This window comes from Typha latifolia, chromosome 1, assembly GCF_019914945.1.
Source record: "Typha latifolia isolate L0001 chromosome 1, TyphaL0001v2, whole genome shotgun sequence".
Taxonomy (NCBI): domain Eukaryota; kingdom Viridiplantae; phylum Streptophyta; class Magnoliopsida; order Poales; family Typhaceae; genus Typha; species Typha latifolia.
Window position 1 is genome coordinate 1,056,481 of NC_133086.1, and position 21,897 is coordinate 1,078,377.

At 36.8% G+C, this 21,897-nt stretch overlaps 3 protein-coding genes across 3 annotated transcripts; all 3 read left to right on the forward strand.

Moving 5' to 3' along the window:
* The first annotated feature begins 897 nt into the window (after nucleotides 1-897).
* Nucleotides 898-8,479, forward strand: LOC140780567 (peptidyl-prolyl cis-trans isomerase CYP23). Its single transcript, XM_073126204.1, has 9 exons — nucleotides 898-1,098; nucleotides 2,320-2,433; nucleotides 2,527-2,675; nucleotides 3,637-3,709; nucleotides 3,795-3,884; nucleotides 4,138-4,177; nucleotides 4,584-4,666; nucleotides 4,745-4,773; nucleotides 8,242-8,479. The coding sequence occupies exons 1-8, from the start codon at nucleotides 967-969 to the stop codon at nucleotides 4,763-4,765; spliced, it is 702 nt and encodes a 233-aa protein (XP_072982305.1). The 5' UTR covers nucleotides 898-966; the 3' UTR covers nucleotides 4,766-4,773; nucleotides 8,242-8,479.
* A 1,054-nt stretch (nucleotides 8,480-9,533) lies between these two features.
* Nucleotides 9,534-10,983, forward strand: LOC140798120 (transcription factor ILI6). The gene is made up of 2 exons (XM_073151868.1): nucleotides 9,534-10,468; nucleotides 10,548-10,983. The coding sequence occupies exons 1-2, from the start codon at nucleotides 10,343-10,345 to the stop codon at nucleotides 10,701-10,703; spliced, it is 282 nt and encodes a 93-aa protein (XP_073007969.1). The 5' UTR covers nucleotides 9,534-10,342; the 3' UTR covers nucleotides 10,704-10,983.
* Nucleotides 10,984-16,645: 5,662 nt separating this feature from the next.
* LOC140802712 (sucrose transport protein SUT1-like) lies at nucleotides 16,646-21,806 on the forward strand. Its single transcript, XM_073158268.1, has 14 exons — nucleotides 16,646-16,947; nucleotides 17,864-17,929; nucleotides 18,169-18,267; nucleotides 18,360-18,424; nucleotides 18,515-18,599; nucleotides 18,695-18,728; nucleotides 18,860-18,959; nucleotides 19,054-19,129; nucleotides 19,834-20,049; nucleotides 20,197-20,340; nucleotides 20,454-20,687; nucleotides 20,782-20,845; nucleotides 20,941-20,984; nucleotides 21,324-21,806. Exons 1-14 carry the CDS (start codon nucleotides 16,762-16,764, stop codon nucleotides 21,495-21,497), a joined length of 1,587 nt encoding a protein of 528 aa, XP_073014369.1. The 5' UTR covers nucleotides 16,646-16,761; the 3' UTR covers nucleotides 21,498-21,806.
* Nucleotides 21,807-21,897: the final 91 nt, after the last annotated feature.

Consider the following 21,897-nt stretch of genomic DNA (forward strand, 5'->3'; position numbering starts at 1 on the left):
AAAGATGGTCTTATATCGATTTCATTACGACTTTTCCATTGTACTAATTCAGATTTGCATCCTCGTTTCGGCTACACTGAATAAAATTCTTCGAAAGGGATTTCCAATTTCTTCCAACCCCCATTAAAATCTACTTTCCATCCTCGTTAATCTGCAGCCCTTTGTGACCACTGACCACTTATCATCGACACTGACGTTTCCTAAGAGAAGCCAAGTTGTTAAGGAGGAAAAGTTTCAGTGAAGAAAAAGAAGAGGAAGAGAGGAGGGGGATGGCACAAGTTTGAAACCAGCTCAAGCCTCAAAGAGAGATATAGAGAGAGAGAGAGAGAGAGAGAGAGAGAGGGGACTTAGGAAGCAATGCCTTGCTTTCATATTTGGCTATTTGGGATTATTCCAACCACTCCAATTATGGATGTCTGCATCAATGTGGAATCTTGGTTGGAAAAAGATGACAGCTAGGTTTTGTTTCATTCCATTAACACTAATTATAAATAAATAAATAAATATATATATATATCTATATTTTTTTTTCCTTAAATAAAAACAACAAGGAACATAATAGAAACTAAACCATCAATTAGAGGAGACGTGAAGGTAGCTCCCACCTACTAGAATATATATATATATATATATATATATATTGTATGAATATTATCGTGTTCAAATTATAATATATCATTATCTAGAGTGAACACAGGAGAGAAAATTTCGAATTTCAATATTATAACGACCCACCAAAATCGTATTTTTCATCAAAAGAATAGTTAATTAGAGGTGGCTATTTGTAAATAGATCCGAAGAATAAGGAGTCGAGTGGTAAAACGGCCAGTCCAATGTTTCAGCCCATGGGCTGATGGGCTTTTAAAAGTAAAATTACGAGGGGCCCAGCGCCATGGAGGAAGGAAGAAATGGAGGTTTTAGAAAAAGTGAAACGAGGGGAGGGGAGGGGAGGCGAGGAGGAAGGCGATGGCGGGCGTAGAGGTAGCGATCTCGAGGGTTTGGATCGGCTGCTTGGCCTCCCTTCTCCTCTTCCTATCCTTCGATCGGGCCGTCTCTTTACACCATCCGGATCTCGGATCCGCTCGCGTCGTCTTCCAGGTTCTCTCGTCTCCTTGCCGCCTTCTTGATGCTCTTCCGATTCTTTCTTGTTTAATTCATTTTTATTTTTATGAAGACAAGTAGATCAAGTCATTGGGATTTGGGATTAATTTTCTATTGAGAATCTTGATTCCGTACGTTGTGACTGTGTACTTCGAGGCATCGGAATTGATTGGAACTGATGCTAGGGTTTCATGTTGGAGTGGTTCGTGATCGCTTAAGATTGCTTTGTTAAGATTCTAATGGATATATTTACAATATTTCTAAATATTATTGGGTCAGATAGGGTGGGAGTTGGGGAACTTGTTAGGAGGATGTTCTCGTCTCAATTATGTCTCTGGATCGGTTGTTCTTGTTCATCTGTAAGCAATTTAGAGGTAACGAGGCCTAGATATTGCAACGTGACAAGGATAAGTATGCCGTGCCTGGTGCTTCATGACATTTATAGATGAAACAAAGTATCATCTTAATTGGAGAGGAATTTGACTTGCAAAAGTAAAATTTTGATTTTGAAGTAATGCTTCCATTCATGGTGCTTAGATGTTTGGAGTCATTTCAGTGGACTAAGCTTTGTTTAGCGAAATTTCATGTGGCAGAACAAATCCGAAAGTCAAAAGATGAATTTTTTTTTAAAAATGATATACACTATAAAAAAAAAAGGTTTCAGTGAGATCTAGCAAGTCACTTATAGTTGCTACATGGCGATATCTACTTTTAACTTGTAAATAAATTCATCCTTCGGCAATAATCAGTTATGATAGGAAATCAAAGCACCTTCTCGGATCACTGCAAATTGTTATCTGAAATGCCTTGTTCTTCTGCTCATCATGACATATTAGTTATACTGCTGGCAAATAGTGCAGGCTTTTTTAATAGCCAAATAAGTTTCATCATCTTTACATGTATTAATATCGACAAATGTTGCATTTACTGGGTTGAATAACCATATTGTCCTAATAAAACTGTTTCAATAGCACCTACATGGAGTATTGATTTTAATGCAAATGGACTTATGCTATAAGAGGGAGAGAAAGCCAAAAGGCCTTAATGGAAATAGTGAGACCAGGTTTCATACCCTTAGATCTATAGAAATGTGTCTAGAAACTAACCTGAGTGGCATTTATTGTATGTTTTCTTATTTTCTATATCTTTAATATAAGTCTTTCCTAGTATTTGATGCTTCAATATGCCAATAACATTTTTCTTATCTGCCATATTCAGACAGTATATGGTGACATCGAGTTTGGGTTCTTCCCATATGTTGCCCCTAAAACAGTTGAGCATATTTTTAAACTTGTCAGGCTCGGTTGCTATAATACAAACCACTTCTTCCGGGTAATCATAAGTTTGTCATATTGCCTTCGTATTTATGATTTTATCTAACAGAAGCAGGCCTATACTTTTGGATAAACATAAAATTGGCTGCAGGTTGATAGGGGTTTCGTTGCTCAAGTGGCTGATGTTGTAGGGGGGAGAACTGCTCCTATGAATGAAGAGCAGAGATTGGAAGCTGAGAAAACTGTTGTCGGTGAATTTAGTAAAGTCAAACATGTAAGAGGCATTCTTTCCATGGGGAGGTAATTTCTCTACTGTAATATGCATTTGATGCTTGAGGAATCCCGAGTTCCTAAGAAGGTTCTGTTTACATTATTTGCCCAGTCATGAAGTAGTTGTCATTCTTTATTATGTGCTTTTCGCTATTCTTGGCTTTCATTTTATATCTCTTTCCAGGTTGAATACTCATATGCTGTCATTACTGATACAACAACACACAAACTGACATTTTTAGGGAATTGTGAAGAAAGACAAAATTATTACAAAGTCAGGGTATAAGATCTTGAAAATATCATAGAAAATTATTTTAATACGGTTAGATTATACTGCATGGCTTTCTTATAACAATAAATCCGTATTCTGTGGTGTTTTGGTCGCTTTAACAACCTTATGATCATCCACGCTTTTTGAATTAAATGCTTCTGTACACAAGTAGCTTGAAAGATTGAAGTTAAATATACAAACTTTTGTAAGGCATTGAGATCAGCCTCTAAATTGGTGGATGCATCTGTCTTAAATTTGTTCCTGGCTTGCTTGATGTGAACTGCAGCTAGGAAGTTATGTAACTCCATCTGCCATCTGGTCTCACAGTTTCTTGTAGAAAGTTCTTGTCTTCACAGCTTCTTCTACTAGGACCTCAGCAGTCATCACCAATTTCTAGAGGGTTGATGCTAGGTCAATAGCTGGTCATAAGATCTCACGCAGTTTTCTTTGACCCTTCTTGTCTAGCATGGTCATCACTCATCAGTATAAACTTCATTCTAAATTTGTCCAATAAATTACAAACTTTTAATTAGATTGGTCATCAGTATATGAATGAAGAGAGCAAGTTTTCCTCATCCAATATCTGACTTATCAGTAAAGGTGTATCTGTTTTGTTTACTAAAGCATTTCCAATGCCCTCTAGAATCTAGATATTATCTTTTACGGTTAACTGCACAAGACCCTTGCATTCAAATTCAGTATTTGATATATACGATGTAGGTACTCTGATCCAGACAGTGGCTCATCTTCGTTCTCTATCCTTCTAGGGGATGCGCCTCATCTTGATGGCCAGGTACTTTACAATTCTTAAAGGGTGTTATACTTGTATATTAGATAATATTTTGATTAATAGCAGTCTTGACATTCAACAAATCTAGTATGCAATTTTTGGGAGGGTGACCAGAGGTGATGATACATTAAGAAAACTGGAGGAGCTTCCTACTCGTCGCGAAGGGATTTTTGTGATGGTATGCTTTTCCTTTTGTTTGATCTATTTCATATATAGAACTTTGAAGCATCACTTTACCTCTTTCACATACAGGTCAATTACGTACACGTAGCTTTACCCATTTCTTCTATATTCTTTTCTTCTTTTTTTCCTCATATATTGTTGAAAATAATTATCACCTTTTGAATTCCGAGATATATGATTTCTTTATTCACACATTTCTTCCATTAAAACCTTTGATTGCTATGTTCTGAGCCTGTTTGTCGTTTCAGCCAACAGAGCGCATCACCATTCTGTCAACATATTATTATGGTAAGAATCAGATACTTCTCCTTTTCCTTTTTTATTTTAAGAATAGTTAGCATATCATCATGTGATTTTTCCATGACTAAATTTCTGCTTGAGGCTTTGGTAGAGACTCCTTCTCTTGAAGTACCATCTTTCACATGAATTAACTTTTGCAACATTATTATCGTGTTCATTAGACATCTATAATTGAAAAATGTCTTGTTGAATTTTCCTTCTCATAGTTGTAATCACAGAATTTACCTGTCTAGGGTCACTAAAACTTATCACTTTAATTGAATGCCAAGATTCTTGATGTCGAGCAGTTTAATGTTGACAACTGTCATGAGAAGGAAACTTTCCATGCTGAGCAGATCGGTGTAATCATATGAGTTGTGTTCGTAATATATTTTAATTTTATCATATCATGCAGATACTAAGGTAGAGAATTGCGAAAGGGAAAAGACTATTCTGAAGCGAAGGCTTTCTGAATCTGCTATTGAAATAGAAAGACAGGTAAGTGAGAATGCATCATCAACAAAAATAAAGCATATTATTTGGTGTCTCATTTCTATCAGCTTTTCTATTTTGCAGCGGATGAAGTGCCTACCATAATTCCTAAGGTATGTGTGTTGTAGATTGTTTGTATGTGCCTTACCAACCAAAACTCAAACTTTCTGTAATCAGAGAAATTTGTTCTGTGTATGCTAATCGATTTTTTCTCTAAGATACTATTGGATTTAGAAAGTTAGTGCCACATTCCACTCTTCTAAGTCTATCGTCATTGATCATAGTGCTTTATAATGTAATGACTTCTAGCTCTTCGTCCTCCCAGTTCTGTAGACGTGCACTTCATATGGGGAGCTATGATATTTCGAGCTTTCTATGAACTATCTTCCTCCCTTCTTTTGTATTGATCTAAACCTGATTTAATTATTCAACCAGCATTTAGTGTAACCAGATCACATAATAAGGCATCCTTTGCCCAATTATACGTGACCTATCTATTTTATCATCTCTTATTTTGAACTATGTTACTTAAGTTGCAGATTTCAAGGTTAGTAGCGTGGCTTTTCAGAGTTAAGTCAAGCTGAGCCGTTTAGTCTACTTTGAATGTGATATTAACGAAGCTACCTCTTTATTGATCTTAAGTTCCCAGTACGTTGTTTTTTGAATGGTTTTGTGTGCAAAAGATGGATCGAGCTTGTTCCTAAAACTTTGTGATATTTTTAATGGCTGTCCCAAATTTCTAACATTGTCAAAATGTTTGGATTAGGTCCATTCAACTAAAATCCAGTGCAAGTCCGATAATAAATCATTCTGTCAACAAGGCTACTTACATCACCTAAACCTATAAGATTAAGAATTATTTAGTCAGTTAAGCACATGGGCTAATCATGTCTGGTACGAGGATGCCCAACTCAGTCAACAAAAACTATCACAATGATATCTACAAATTTTGTCTCAGAGACCAGAAGGTTGTGCCAAATCATTTGCAAAACAGTTAGCACTTCTCCACTATGATCATTTTGTGTCAACTTGTGCTATGACAAAATTTCTTAATTCCACTATTCACTCTTTTATTTGAGCTGGGATGTGAAGGTTTTTAAGGAAAGGGCAATGAGTTGATTAATGTAAAGAAGTTCCTTGAAGATAATTTAGGGTAAATATGACTCTTTAAGGCTCACTAAGGATTCTGGAAAAGAATGTCTTTCTTACCGGGATAGATGAACAAAATTTTCATAGGGCTTTATTCGGGTTCCACAAACTCTCTAGACAAATTTCACTTACATTAGTACACTCATGAAATAGTGAGAGACACCGCTAGACAGAACTATATTTGTGTATGATCTTTATTTTCCTGTAATATCTGACCCTCAACTTGGACCTGTCAACTGGCTAATTCTTTTGGCTCTTGTACCTTTACTGATCTTATATGTATACTGGCTTAGTGATTCTTTGAACCGGAATCCCAATGCCTAATTGTCTTGTGTAGACAAAATTAAAAGGTTTGGTCGCTTGCGCCGAATACTATATTTTTTTTACCTGATTTATCTCTTAGGAGGGGTCAAGAACACTTAGGAGGTGCAATATTTTGATCCTGAAGGGGAAGATTTGTAAAATCTGCTTGAATTTAGGCCCTTGGCTCCTTCCTTTTTCCTACTGTCTATATGTTTTTTGATAGATGATGCATGCAAAGAAGGAAAGATTAAATGCCAAATAAGCTTATCAACTGTCTGAGTACAGTTATTAGATGTGAAGGCAAGGTGTAGAAAATTTACAAAATATGTAAGCCAAGATAACAGTGTTACATCTTTCATTCATGGCTTCTCAAATTAATCAACATAGGTGTTAATAAAGTAATCTTGTAAGCATCGAGTAAAGGCACTAAGGACCACCTGTGGCTCTCTTTCCCCCAAAATAGAGTTGATATCTTTGCCTTAATGTATGTATTGGAAGAAGAGGAAGAGCTTTCATGCCAACACGTGCACCTTCTTGTTCTCCTCCCTCATTTGACACCTTTCCCAATGCTATCTAATCTATTCAATTTGGTACAAGTTAGTCCATGATTGTCTTACAGCTTTTCTTTATATAACCCCATGGTCACATTGATGAGATATCATCATCTACATGTGGGCTCTGTTTTGAAGTCCCATCTTTAGGGTGGACTATGCACCGACTTCTTGGAAAGCCCAAAAAATTTATAACTGAAGGAATCATATTAGCTACTGTATCCTTTTGATTAGTTGATGCAAGTACTCTAAAATTGGGTGAGGAGCATGTGGGAAGCACATGATTGGAGATGATGCCCTTGTTCATTTTGCAGCTTCCATGGTTAACTTGGGGGTATTATAAGCTTCCTATATTAGAGAGAAGAGTGGTCCCTTTAACTGTTATCTCGGTGATTGAGGCAGTAGGTTGGGAGTAAAACCCTCGTTATGGTCTGCTTATGATTTTAATTTGGGCACCAGAACTTTCCACTGTCTCATTATTTTTCCCTATATAGATTTGAGAAGTGAGTGAATTTTTCTTACATTTGCCCTTTGCATAGTTTTCTTTTCCCCCTCTTGTATAGATATAGTTGGATTATTGTCAGGATGCTCTTCTTTGCTTATGATTTAATTTGGGACGTACTACACAAGCTTTGTCCATGAAGAATGTGCACATTGAAAGCGTTCTTTGTGGAGTATCTATTATTCCACAATAATAGATGATTCCAAGCAACAGACTGGTCCCTGGCCTTCCAATTAATATGCCTCCCAACTTGAAAGCCTTCTTTTTGAAGAAATGGATTGGTTTTTCTTTATACATACTGCTGGACACTAGGTAGGAAATGGATTGGTGTTCCACCTTGATTGGTTCTTAATAGATTAGGAAGAGATTTGGTGCTCGCACTCCCAACAAAACTCAACTTTCCTGGGTTCTGATCTCCAACCAACATAACAGGATGATGCATATAATCTTTTATTACCATGGGCTAGTGTAGTTTTTGTTAGCATGCTTTGTGGAAGTTGGTGGTCAAAAGAGTCAGCATATGGCTGAATCATTTGCTATTATTGGGTCAGAAAGACAAATTAAGCTCTTCTTCTTGGCATCCCACACCTCCTTTATCATTGTTAAACTTGACTTCAAATCTCAGAAAGTGGATCCTTTCAGTATCAAATCATGGATCTCATCATTCTATAGATAAAGCTCGTCACTTAGCTCGAAGGTACCTTTTTGAAGTTCTTTAAGATAAAGCCCAGAGATAGTATATTATGACCTCTATAGATCTACTGTTATAGCATTTGTGACAAGTATACTTGGTGATTCCATATTTCTCCATCTTCTTCTGCTGGTTTTTTTTTTTTTTTTCAATATTGGGATAATGCATGTGATTCCTTATTTCTCTAGAGCAGACAATATCTACTTGGGTGATAATTTATTTAGATTGTGCATGTGATTATCTTTCTTTACTGTCATGAAGGGCTTGTACCCCCCCTACAAGAGGAGAAGATTACATGAGCATAAAATATTCCATTTGGATCCTTCTTTTGGCTCCCAGTGAGGTGCTTGTGTAATTAATATTGCTCTTAATCTTGTGATTCCAGGATCCAGTGATTAAAGTAACAATGTGGCCTCATGGAATTGTGTACGGAGGGTGCTGTGGACTCCATCGAGATCATGTGCTCCGCGATGCACGCTGTGCCATGAAAGAACATCGATCTATTCTAGGCGTTAAGTTAATTGTATGATAAATTTTCGGACGTCGTACTTAGCCTTGGTGTGATAAAATTATTTACCATGTACTTAATACATATCTTAGTCAGTAAGAGTTGGTTATGCACAGTAGAACCTCTTCCTTTTGTTTTGTTTTCTTATAAGCTAATTCGCCTAATAGGAGTGTCGGTTTTATCATTGGATATTATTAGTAAGCATCTTAGCTTTCTGGATCTGTGTGTGTTAATAATACGAACTGCAAAGAGAATTTTAGCAAGGGAAAAGAAGTTGGATCTAGATGTGGGACCACCTCCCCCTTTTGTCCACGTCTATGCTGTGATTGGCTGGCCAAGTTAAGTTTTTCTAATCTGAAAGCCCCCATGGTCCATGGACCACCTCCATCATCTACTCATCATGTATACATATTAAAGCCATACCCAATTATGAGAAGTGAGAGTGATTGCTACTAGTATTGCTAAAGGTAAGTCATCATAGGATTAAAGTGGTACTTTTAGTGACAAAAACATAACATCGACGTTATTATAAAGTCTTATGTTTTGGATTTAATTCTTCTTATAGAAAAGTGTGCTGATATAAGCTTTCTTTTTTTTTTCTCATTCTTTTTTCTTTTAGGTTGAGGTCCACCACGAGATGCATAGAGATTAGAGAGTGATTGTGATGTGACGTTGCGTAGAGGATAGGAGGTTATTTGGGTCTTAAATATGTGGAGTTAAGCTTATAGGCTCTAATCAATAGAACAAAAAATAAATAAATTTAATGAGAAGTTGGGAGGGACCAAAAAGGGGTTACCTCGTGATCACTAAACGAAGGCATAAAGACAAAATAAAAGATCCGCGTGTAGCACGAAGCGTTAGGTTGGGGCGAGAGTTGCGTTGACTAGTCAACTCTCCACTCTTATTACCAAACACAGTGCAACTACTTTTGCATCTCAAATCTTCTAGTGAGAATTAGAATTTTTATTTTTAAATTTTTTAATATATTATTCATTATAAAGAAATTAAATTTGGTCTGAGAAAAACATTCACATGCTAGAAAAGGGAATCGGTAGTTTTAAGGAAAGAAAGAAAGAAAGAAAGAAAGAAAGAATGGAAGTTGAGGGTTGCTTTAAATGTTTGCTTGTGTTAAAGGGAACTAGCACTTGACATGTGAGGCATGTTGCAATGCATTATGAGCAGCGAGAGACATGAGCCGTGGGTTGTAATTGAGGAGATAAGAGTAGTCCATATCATGCCACTGCTCATCTCCATTGTCCATATTACTGCACCCCATGGACTACTCAACTCAGCTTCTTAGATCTACTCTTACATCATTGTTTCTTTGTGACCCAAAAGAGATTTTCATGTCCAAGATTTTCTTTAGCTCTCGCTTTCGTCAAACAGAGACGACCCACGAAGCCCTAGATGTGACATACATGAATCTAATGTATAATTTTATATGTGGGACACAAATATTTTAGTTACCTCATAACATGGCCTTGCGTGGTTTCCCCTGACACAAAGCCCTGCCTCTTTCCCTCATAATAGAAGCATCTCCATTTCCACAAACCCCACTTGCAGCCACACAAATGAGTGCCACTGTCTAGAGTATCCTCTCTCTCTCTTTCTCTCTCTCTCTCTCTCTCTCTCTCTCTCTCTACATCTAATGAGCACACTATTTAAATACAACACTTGCCCATGTCTTTCTCCCATGCACCTGTCTTCCTCATGATCTATGCCTGTTGCTTTCCTCCATTCCTATCTCTACCTCTCTTGCAATCTCTCATAACTTCTCCAGACATCCATTTCAACTCCTCCTTCTAGTTGTCTCTGCTACCATCCTCATCTCACTATATATCTCTTGTCCCTTTAACCCTTGACTGACCTCCTCCTCTAGTCCACCAAGATAACTAACTTCCACCACATCTTCCTCTTTACCTATTTATATCTCTTGACTTGCCCAATACTATAATCAAGTATATACATATCGAACAAGATGTCGAGCAGGAGGTCGAGATCGAGGCAGTCAAGCTCATCGCGCATTACCGAAGAACAGATTAACGATCTCGTGTCGAAGCTTCAAACCATACTCCCCGAAGCTCGCATCAGGAGCAATGATAGGGTGAACTTTTGTCTCTTATTTATTTTTGTTCACTGGATTTAAATAGATGATGACTGTGAATTGTTCTTCTACGTTCAAGGTCTCGGCGGCTAAAGTATTGCAGGAGACTTGCAACTACATCAAGAGCTTGCACCGCGAAGCGGATGACTTAAGCGAGCGGCTCTCGGAGTTGCTTGCCACGACCGACATGAGCAGCAGTCAGGCGGCGATCATTCGAAGCTTGCTCATGCAGTAGATCTCTCTTGTTAGTTTTGGCTGCAAGACTCAAAACTTGAAGGTGTTCGTTTGAGTTCAAATGTTTAAAATGGAGTTAGAAGAAGAAGCACCTGGCCCATTTGCTTGTAGCTTAAGTAGTGAGGACTTGTTGTGATCGATCTGGGTGTTACAATTAATGTGCTGAACCTATGCTTGATCCCCCTTATATATTTTGTACCTAAGAGTTAAGTTTTGCTTTGATGCAAGTGTTGTTGTTAAGCCCTATATGTAAGTCTTAAAGCACAACTTCCATTCGAAAATGGTTTGGTTGACTCAAAGTTCTTGGAAGTCCAAAATTGGTTGTGGATAGATAATTTGAGCTTTGCACTGTGAAAGAGTGTGGTGCGTTATTCTGATAATAGTGGGGGAGAGTTTCTAGATATGCTAACAATTCGATAGCAAAAGAGGATCCATGAAGAAATGACCTGGTTGACAACTAGAATTTGAGAGGAAGTTTGGGCACTTGCAAGGTATATCTAGCTATTAATTAATTTTATATATGATGAGCTGGATTACAAGATGAGGAAAATTATAAAATTTCAGCTAGATTTCATATCTCTCTCTCTCTCTCTCTCTCTCTCTCTCTCTATATATATATATATGTATATATAATGAATGCATAACATTAGAACTTAAATGCACTGTTGGATATTAATTCTAGCAAACAAAGCATTGCAATTGGGTGAAAGAAACTGTAGAGCAATAACTGCTTGGCTATGTCAAAACACTGACTTTATCGATCTGCAAAATTAGGTTTATTTTCAAAATTTATGAGAAACACAGGTGAGTCTTCAATCCCTTTAGACGAAAGCGAATCTCGTTGTAATTCTCTGATTACAACTCGAAAAACAGTTGACTTTAACAGCGACTCACTGCATTCTTTCAACAAGCATGGAAGAATAGGCTTGGATTTTTCAAGATGGAGTCATGAAAACACTCAGCACAAAATTTGAACATGACATTGCTTGATCTTGCAGCAAGAAGCTTCCACTCAGAGGTTAAATTTGGTCATTTATTATGGATATTATAATGTTTAACAATATATATATATGCAGAGAGAGAGAGAGAGAGAGAGAGAGAGAGAGAGAGAGAGAATGAGTAAATGTGAAAAGTGGAATCATAATGTTTGTCCTTTGATTTTGACCCTAAAGAAAATTGCCATGTCATTTCCTTCTCGTGACTCATAATATTTTGCACATGGAATGTGAACTCGTACTAATGGTGAGGAGTGGTCACACATACACGGCTGCATCCATGTACCATGCACTTCACTGCCATCCATATTTGACCTAATTCCCAGCCAACTTATATATGCTACCTTCTCTCTTCAGACCTTTCTGCTAATTGATATACTTTGTTGTTGGTTAACCTATTATTCGTTTTCACGTAAACCTTCTGATTTCTTTTTTGGCACATTAACCCTCTCATCTATTACATTTTTTTTTTCTACTTAAAAAATAGAGTCTTATGTAAAAAATAGGCTATAACTCAAGGGATCTGACTACAAGTGGGGATATGATATATCTATATATATATATATATTTTTTTTTTTTTTTGTTGAGAATAAAGTGTAAAAGATGCACGGGGATAAAATTATAAATACTAAACATGTGGGGGGGTGGAATGGACCACAAATTTGTAAAAGGAAATATACAGGGTGTGAAATGTAAATGTCTCAGTAAGAATTAATAAGAAACAAACTGGCGGTGCAAGAGATGTAATGTAAATGCCTCTATTTTATTCGTCCAGTTTTTATAGAAAGAGACGTACGTAGTAAATAAAGTAATTGACATCCATTTATTGCGTGCCAAATCCCTTCAAATCACTCTAAAAAACACGTGTGCAGAGCCCCACCCACCAAAATGGGTTAATGAGCCAGTTACCCGGCCCATGGGCCTTAATTCGTATTCCAGAGGCCCATTTTAATATTTCTCTAACTAAGAAATTGGGAAGAAGCTAGTCCCTGGCCATGGCCCAGCCCATGTAAACGATGCGGTTGCCTCTTTTTACTCATTTTGGGCCCTTATTGGGCTTTCGGTGTTCTTCTTTGAATTCCCAAAATAAGATGTTTATTATAGAAATAATTATTTCCATATCCACGTGTGTTCTAGAATAAGGCGTTGATAATTATCTTTCATGTAATATAAAGTGAATTTTTAAAAAATAAAAATAAAAATAAAAATAAAATATTTTATTTATTTTTTATAAAATTACTATAAATACTCTTTGATTTGATCAATGATAAATTAGTAATTGAGTTAGTATGTGGTATAAAATATAATTTTAATGAACATTATTAATATTCTAGAATAGAGTTATTATAATATTTTAATTATTATTAGTAATTTAAGATTCTTAAATAAAATGCTTAGCGTCCCATGGAAGAGTGTATGATTAATGGGAACACATGTCATCCAAAGGTACCGATCGTTAAATAGAATGGAATAAATATTAACCCTTTTTTTTATACCAGAATCTACTAAAAATGTTAGCTACATACTATTTCCAATGCAATAAAATTAAAGCAAAATAGTGCCTATTTTAGCGAATATTTTTTATGCCCATATATATATATAAGGAGTATAATTACCAATGTACCCTTAGAAGATGGACTTGGATCTGATCCGGCCTGAATTTGAACCTGGTCGAACCAATCTAGTCCATCCCCCAATCTAACAACATTGATTATAGATGCAATAAAGGTCCGTGATCTAGTCTAGTGATCTGGGATATATATATATATATATATATATATATATATAGCTGAGCAGTATGGGCTATAATCTTATCTACAATTTATCTCCTTGATATTGGAAACCTTAAATTTCCTCGAATTGCACAACTTTGGACTTATTAATGCTAGCTTCAATAAAGTCGACATTTCGTATATATTAATTTGGATACACGCATGCTGAAAGGATGTAGGAATTAGCTACATTGAATAGTATTTTATGTGACTTTTGAGGATCCCACTAATAATGCCCATAAAGTGAACAATTATTAATTATTTACAGCTTCTAAACAGGCCCCAGTTAGAGAACCTTTCGCATTATTAATAGTACCTCTGGTGACAAGAGTAGCTTTATCTCATAGATAAGATATATTATAAAGATTAGGAATATTACTTAGCGTATTAGAAACAAAAGCAAGAGAAGAAACTCAATATCAAATAATTAACTATAATTAGCCGCACATATCTACAAAATTTATTCGTGCGTAAAATTCCTAAGTTATGTATCAATAAAAGAGTCCAAAAGATACTATGAAATTTTATTTATATATTATTAAATAAGTAGCTAGATGACGAAATTATATACTCTTCTTTGCGGGGGGTATGATTTCTTAACTTAGTCGGTATGATTTCACCCATAAAGATTAATATGCTAAAGAGAATAACATCTTTGAGTCACCTAATTCTTTTAAGACATGCATTATAGAACTGTTATTATATTACTTCACTCTAAGCCTTAATCACACCGAAACTCTTTTATGATAAACTTTTGAAGTGTAAGGATGATCAATGTCATCTTTTTAATAAACTTGAAACTGCTTTGTTTATGAATTGCAATCAACTTTATGCATAGACATAGATATAAATTAACTTTAAAAAGTATGTTGCTGCCACTTGTAAAAAGCTAAATGATGATACGACAAAACACATAACATGACAAGCTTCAATAAAAACTTGATAATTTCTAGTTTAAACATGAATAAGCAATGGATGACTTTTATCAATGATATGAGTCCTCCTATCTAATGCTACATTATAACCTTAAGATGAAAAAAAAAAAATCTAAGATTAAGAAAAGCAATCTTCATCGAATCTAAATAGGTTTATTTAGTAGGCTTTTAAGCCTTAAAAGATCTCAACAGCCACATAAGAAAAAAGAGGAGATTTTATGCTAAACAGTCATGTCATTTTGTATACATAAAATGATATGCTAAAAAGATAAATCAAAACCCTGCAGATAAATACTTGGAAGAGAAAAATTAGATTTGTAGGAAGAAAATTTTGATAACACAAAATCAATCTTATGGAATGATATAAAATTAATAATATCTGCATTCTGCTTGTCACAACTCTATGTAAATGAGATGAAAGCAGCCCCAAAATAACATACGGGAAGTAAATGCAAATTAAAAACATCATGTACATATGGAAAATAGAATACTAGATATTTGTATAAAATAGATTGAAAGCCCCCCCCCAAAAAAAAAATCCATACAAAAGAAAATGGGAGCTTAAAGATCTTGATCATATATCAATTAATAGATATAATATTTTATAATGAATTGAGACTAATGTGTTGATACGCTAAATCTTTAAGCAGAAGTTGTTGTCTCAACTTCTTAGATTTCTATGCTATATAGGTTACTGTGCTTCATCTTATAGACCATTAGCTCTCTATTAGTTTTTTTTTTATTAGAGTAGGAAACTATAATCGACTTAAATTTATGAGGTTCAATAAGTATAAGATAGTGGGCCACTAAATAATTATGTGGATTAGTTAGTGAGTTATCGACCGTATAACAAATGAGATTCTATCGGCTAACAAAGTAGTTTTGTATACACAATTTTTTTTAAAAAAAAATATCTAACCACATTCCACCACTTAAGATGGAACCACGCCACGTCTAAGCTAAATATCTAACCTCTGGTGACAAGCCTTCACAACTCCAACTTTATTCACCACGAAAACTATAGTCTATTGGACCATTTCATGAAGGTCATCCACAAAGTGAAAAGTATGTGATGACATAAAATGTATATAGCAATGCATCTCATCGGCTGCTGCTTAGTTTCCAAACTCAAAAGTACTCGCATGCCTTTCTTGCCTAATTTTGGCTTTGGCTAACTTCACTTCACTTCTCTTCACTGCATTTGGATCCAAACTCGAATAAATTCTCCTACGTGGTTCGGTGGGCAGAGTTGTGGTGGATAAAAAGGGGAAGGATAAGTTATTAACTTTAGATATATATATATAAATATCTCCACTACTCTGAAAACTAGAACTCCACAAGTGTAGCAATCCCTCTCGGCATGTGTCACGTTGCATGGGAGCTAATTTAATATGCTCAAGAGTTATTCAGAAACCAGGATAAGGCATGCAAAGCCACATGCAACGCAAGCATATTTATTAGTGAACTCGTACGCGACTATTCTCTGCATTACTATTCCACGCAGAGAGTCAGAGTTATCCCCGAAACCCGAATAAATTAATTATCCCCGAATAGGCAGAGACACGCCAGTCCAAGCACTTTTACCCCCCGCATTTATTCGGATAATGTAATGCGGCCCCCACCACAAACCCTTTCAAAACCCCCGCCCCCCTGCTAGGCCCCACCTATCCGGTGCGGTCGTTCTACAGAATTCTCAGGTGGGAATATAAAATATAATATATAATCGCATCGCACCACGGCACACTACGCCGGAATTGAGAAGTTTTACGTCTAATCTCTCGATCTAAGAAGGATTTTTTTTCATCCTAATTTTATAATATTACGAAGCAAATGTCTCGGGGGGAAAGGAACTTATCATTACTGCTGTGAGTGCTCACTGGGGCCCACCACAACTGTTGTACGGAGGGGAAGGAGAGAGAGGCACAGAACAGGCGGCTGTCACGGGGCGCACAAGAACGGCGTGCGGCTTACCAGGAGGTGACCAGATCCGCCCCTCCGACACGTGCGCTCGAGGAGGGCTACCCGAAACTGACCTCTCATCCGCTCCCAAAGATGATAAACGTTTACCGCGAGTACATGGAACAGTAAGATGGACCTTCTACGTGGGAAGATCTCCTTCTCCACTCGCACGAATCGAGGTAACAAGGCTCGTCCAAACTCTTAACTCTACAATGTACCGGGGGTCGCCACACCGGTACGAGACAGCTTATAAAAGCCCGCACTCTCCCCCTGCTCAATTCTCATTCTTTCTCTCTCTCTCTCTTAATCTATTTTGGAAATCTAACCCTAGGTAAGAGGAGAGAGAGAGAGAGAGAGAGAGAGAGAGAGAGAGGACTAGGCATTTGGGGATCGGGGCGATGGAGAAGGGAGGCGGAGAGGTGGAAATGGCGGCGCCGAGCTGCTCCAGCTTGGAGGAGTGCGGCGGAAGCACCCCGCCAGCGAAGCCGATAAGCCTCGTGCGGCTCGTTTTCTCATGCATGGTGGCCGGAGGAGTCCAGTACGGTTGGGCATTGCAGCTATCGCTCCTCACTCCCTACGTCCAGGTCGATCGATCGACCGCAGATCGTCTCTTTTCTGTCGTCTCCTTTTGTGATTATTATTATTATTATTCTTAATATTATTTTATCGACGCTGATGGTTTCCTTTTGTTATCGATCAGACATGGATGTTTCGATGTAGGAGAGAGGATTTGAATTTTTTAATATAAGGGGACCCGCGCTTTTGTTTTATATGGCGTAAAATCCCTAATACGGAAGGATTTGAGACTTTTAAAATGGTCTCTAGACTCTAGTTTGTTCTGAATGTTAACGTGGTCGGTCATAGGATGTATAAAAGAGTTTCTTTTTCGTTTTCTTTATCAGTAAACTACTTTTTTTTACTACTAATCCATCCGATTGGATGTCTTGCCGTCGTCATAGCAGTCAGTATAAAGCTTTTTTTTTTTTTTTTTTTTTTTAATAGAGCTAAACGTATTGCTTTGTACAGCTGAACAAGCACGCAGATCAAAGCAGTAGTCGCGTGCCCGGCACGTGGTCTCGTCCTTAAATGGCAAGTCTCCACATGTGTCGTATCTGCATAGTGGAGACCTTTCTGTCGACAGTTTCTAGGGTTGCGAAAAGTTTGGGCCTCAGCCTTGGGTTCTTCTATATATATATATATATATATAATATAGGATTATTCTATTATTATTTTTTGACTTATTTCGTTCCTTTAGTACTGTCAGAAAAAATATTTTTTTTTTCAGAATTATAAGGAAAATCCTTGAATATATATATATATATATATTTTTTTTTTTTCATGTGAATGCGAACCGTTTTCGTGGTGCTGTCTACAAGGAATAGTGATCGCATAATTTAAAAGTTCGCGAGATATACAAATATATTAGTACACTATAACAGTTATTGTCATACGTATTGTATTTCTTAATAACGTTCACCGTTGTTCCCGTATTTTGTGCAGACACTTGGACTTTCGCATGCCCTGTCTTCAATTATGTGGCTTTGTGGCCCTATCGCAGGTTTTGTTGTAAGTATCGAAACTTAGTTAATTCCTATATATGTAGGAAGAATACCCCAAATCTGAGATCTTTAGTGCGATAACAACCTTAACTGTTAATTCTGATCATACTATTAACAACCTTAATTACCACTTCTTTAACTTCACAAATTTTTTTTTTCTTGTTCGCAGTAAGAAATTATAACATTACTTACTAGAATTGTGTGTTGGATGGACACATATGCTTGTTTGCCTTTCACAATTTGCAGGTTCAACCATGTGTTGGTTTATGGAGCGACAGATGCCACTCAAGATTTGGAAGGAGGAGGCCGTTTATTCTCGCTGGTTGTTTATTGATCTCTATGGCTGTGAGTACCAACAGATCTTCCTTAAGGGTTTCCATCTGAATAATAAATACAATTATTTTCTTAAATCAAAGATAACCTTTTGTATATGGTAGGTAACTGTTATCGGGTTTTCATCAGACATAGGATATGCCCTAGGTGATACAAAAGAACATTGCAGGTGAAAAATGCTTCTTTGAGCTACTTCTTATGTAGTTCGATCTTCAATCAATTCGTTTAATTTGTGACTGGAATATTTTGTGTGCTATAGCGTTTATCATGGTCCTCGGTGGCATGCGGCTATTGTATATGTTCTTGGATTCTGGCTACTGGATTTCTCTAACAATGCTGTACAGGTTGATCTTCTTAGTGATCTGTTTATCTCGCACTTGTTAGCATGCATGTCACAACTAGTACACTAATTTATAATTCGAAACTTTTTCAATCCCAGGGTCCAGCTCGTGCACTCATGGCTGATCTCTCAGGTATTGCATGCTTACTGCAGTATATATCAGAATTACTTGCTTCGTGATGCAATATTTAAGTGTTAAGCATTTGTAATTGCACCAATCTTACCCTTTTTAAGTGTATTAAGATGAAACTTATCTTGTAATAGGTCATCATGGATGCAGTGCAGCAAATGCAATATTCTGCTCATGGATGGCTTTTGGAAATATTCTAGGATACTCTTCAGGTTCTAGTGGGGATTGGCACAAGTATGTTTGATTTGTATAATAAATCCTCTGGTTCTGTATACTTGCCTAAAACTGCCAACTTATTCGCAATTAACTCTCTTGTGCATATTAATAGGTGGTTTCCTTTCCTTGAAACAAAAGCTTGCTGTGAAGCATGTGCAAATCTGAAAGGTGCATTTTTGATTGCTGTGGTGAGTTGAATTCCAGTGTTGCATTTATGCTTGATTATAGTTTAGTTATTTTGCCAAGTCGAGATATTTTACTATGCAATTGCAGTAAGGTGTTAATCGATATTACAAATTTACAATCATCATGGCAAAGGATAGAAAGTATCGGAAGTTTTCTTGAACCATATGACTATCTTTTTTGGTCATTTCAAGAGGATAATTTTATGCTGATTTGACCATTTCATGTCGCTCGTCCATGTTATTAGAGTGAGATGCTGGTTTTGTGAAATCATTTATCTTACGGGCTTCTGAGATATGTTACTTGGCTTTGTAGCAGGACTTCAATCTTGTGAACTAATCTCACAGGCTGGACTGTTAAGATTATATTTTCAGTTTCTCACCCTTCTGTTTCTTTATTATCGTTATTTACTTCTTTGCAACCAAAAATTACTGCTCCTTGATATTGTTTTTTCAGAAAACTACAGTAATCTATCATATGATATATAATGTTTGAAGTTCCGACCTAAAACTAATGTAGCATCTCATGTCCCTTCAATTTCGAGAAGCTGATTTAAGCTATCCTTGTTAAAATGTGCATCTTTCTGAATCCTGGTTCCAGATCTTCCTAGTCACGTATAGTCATTATAGTGAACTTTTCATGTTTATCCTGGCAGACTGTATACTAATGTCATTTACATAAACTGTTATTACTCTTCTTGTGTATTCAGATCTTCCTTGCCTTAAGTGTGACTGTGACTATGATTTTTGCTAAAGAAGTTCCACTTCCTGCAAGTAAATCTCAACTCAGTACGAAAGTCGAATCAAACAGTGAGGATGTGCCAAACGGTGACACGGGAAGAACTAACCTACTTACCATCTTCAAAACCTTCAAGAACTTGCCTCCTGGGATGGCTTCAGTGCTTCTTGTCACTGCTCTTACTTGGGTATGCAACCTGTAATCTTTAGAGAGAAAAATTGGTTCCAAAAAGAGATTAAATAAAAAACAAATTAGATCCTTTTTAATTTTTTTCTTTTCAGTTAGGTTTGACCTCCAATTCTCAAACTCTGTTGTTGTTTTTGGTTTCTTGCAGCTATCATGGTTTCCATTTATCCTATACGACACAGATTGGATGGGCCGCGAAGTTTACCATGGGGATCCAAAGGGAAGTCCAGCGCAAGTTGATGCTTATAATCGAGGTGTCAGAGAAGGGGCATTTGGTTTGCTGCTAAATTCGGTGAGAACACAAAATTACCTCATCATTTCTTTCCTTGAAAAATTTAAACGTCACTCTTGATAACCAAAACATCATTAACATTATATCTCAACAACATCCTTTTCTTTTCTTAGATTGTTCTAGGAGTCACTTCTTTTCTCATTGCACCAATGTGTCGAAAATTTAGCGCAAAGACAGTGTGGGCGATGAGCAACTTCATTATGTTTGCTGCCATGGCTGCCACCGCAATCATAAGCGTGTGGTCAATGAAGGACTATAATGGTTCTGTTCAGCAAGCGATCAGTGCAGATAAGGATGTAAAAGCTGCAGCACTCGTTTTATTTGCAGCTCTTGGATTCCCTCTAGCTGTTAGTATAACTATCTGATGCCTCTGTAACCTTAATAGTGTTTCATCTCAAATGCTGGATAAGTTGTTTCTCACGTCCCTTTTTCTTGATGTAGGTTCTCTACAGCGTTCCCTTTGCTGTGACAGCTCAGTTAGCTGTTAATGAAGGGGGAGGACAAGGTACATTAAGTAACACATTTCTTGATTTGTCTATGTCATGCGACTCCTAGTGTTACCTTTGATGCTGGTACTGAAAGTTCTTATGATTTTTACAGGGCTGTGTACTGGGGTTTTAAACATTTCTATCGTTATTCCTCAGGTAAGTTCTGAGAGTTCCATTCTCCACTTGGAAGAAACAACTTTATCTGATCTTATAATGCTTATCTAGCTGTTTGAATTACTCCTACATGCTTCAACTCAATTATGCTACAAAAGTTTTATATCATCTGAAACTTTGAATCTCACATATTAAGTTGACTTAGTGTATTATATATGTTGTCTTTCTCATTGCCAGCATCTATCTTGCAGGGCCTTATAATTGGGGTTATAACATTTTGTTACTCTGCTCAATGATCGAGAATTTGAACTATAACAATTCAATTCAATTCAATTGCTCAGCCATGTTGGCGCATCTGATGACTAACTAAGTTTTATACAGGTGATCATAGCGCTCGGCGCCGGCCCATGGGATGCATTATTTGGAAAGGGGAACATCCCTGCATTTGCTCTTGCTTCGGCCATCGCATTCGTGTGTGGGTTTGTCGGATTTTTCATGCTTCCAAAGATCTCCAAGAGAAGCTTCAAGACTGCTGCCATCGTCGGCGGGCATTAGCACTCTCACTGTCCTCGGCAGACGTGGCTCTAATGGCCTCAAGGTCGAAGACCATGTCGGCCAGAACTTAAAATCCTTGGCTCAGACCGGCCAAGGCTCTTATGTTATCTTTTAGCCAGATTCTCTTCTTATAGAGAAACTTAGTTAGTTTACCTCATTTTCTTTCCCTTTTTTTTTTTCTTTTTTTTTTGTCTCTGTTATCTTTGTAACATACAAATAAGCAATAAGTAGTGTAATGGACAATGAGACTGTCTCCTCAATCATTAGAATACATGGAGTTGCTCATGGGAAATGACCGAATTCTATTTATTGTGGTCTTTGAGCATTTTGAATGGATTCCTTATAAGCATAGGCTTCAGACATTTTCTTAAGCAGCACCACAAATAATAACGACGAGTTG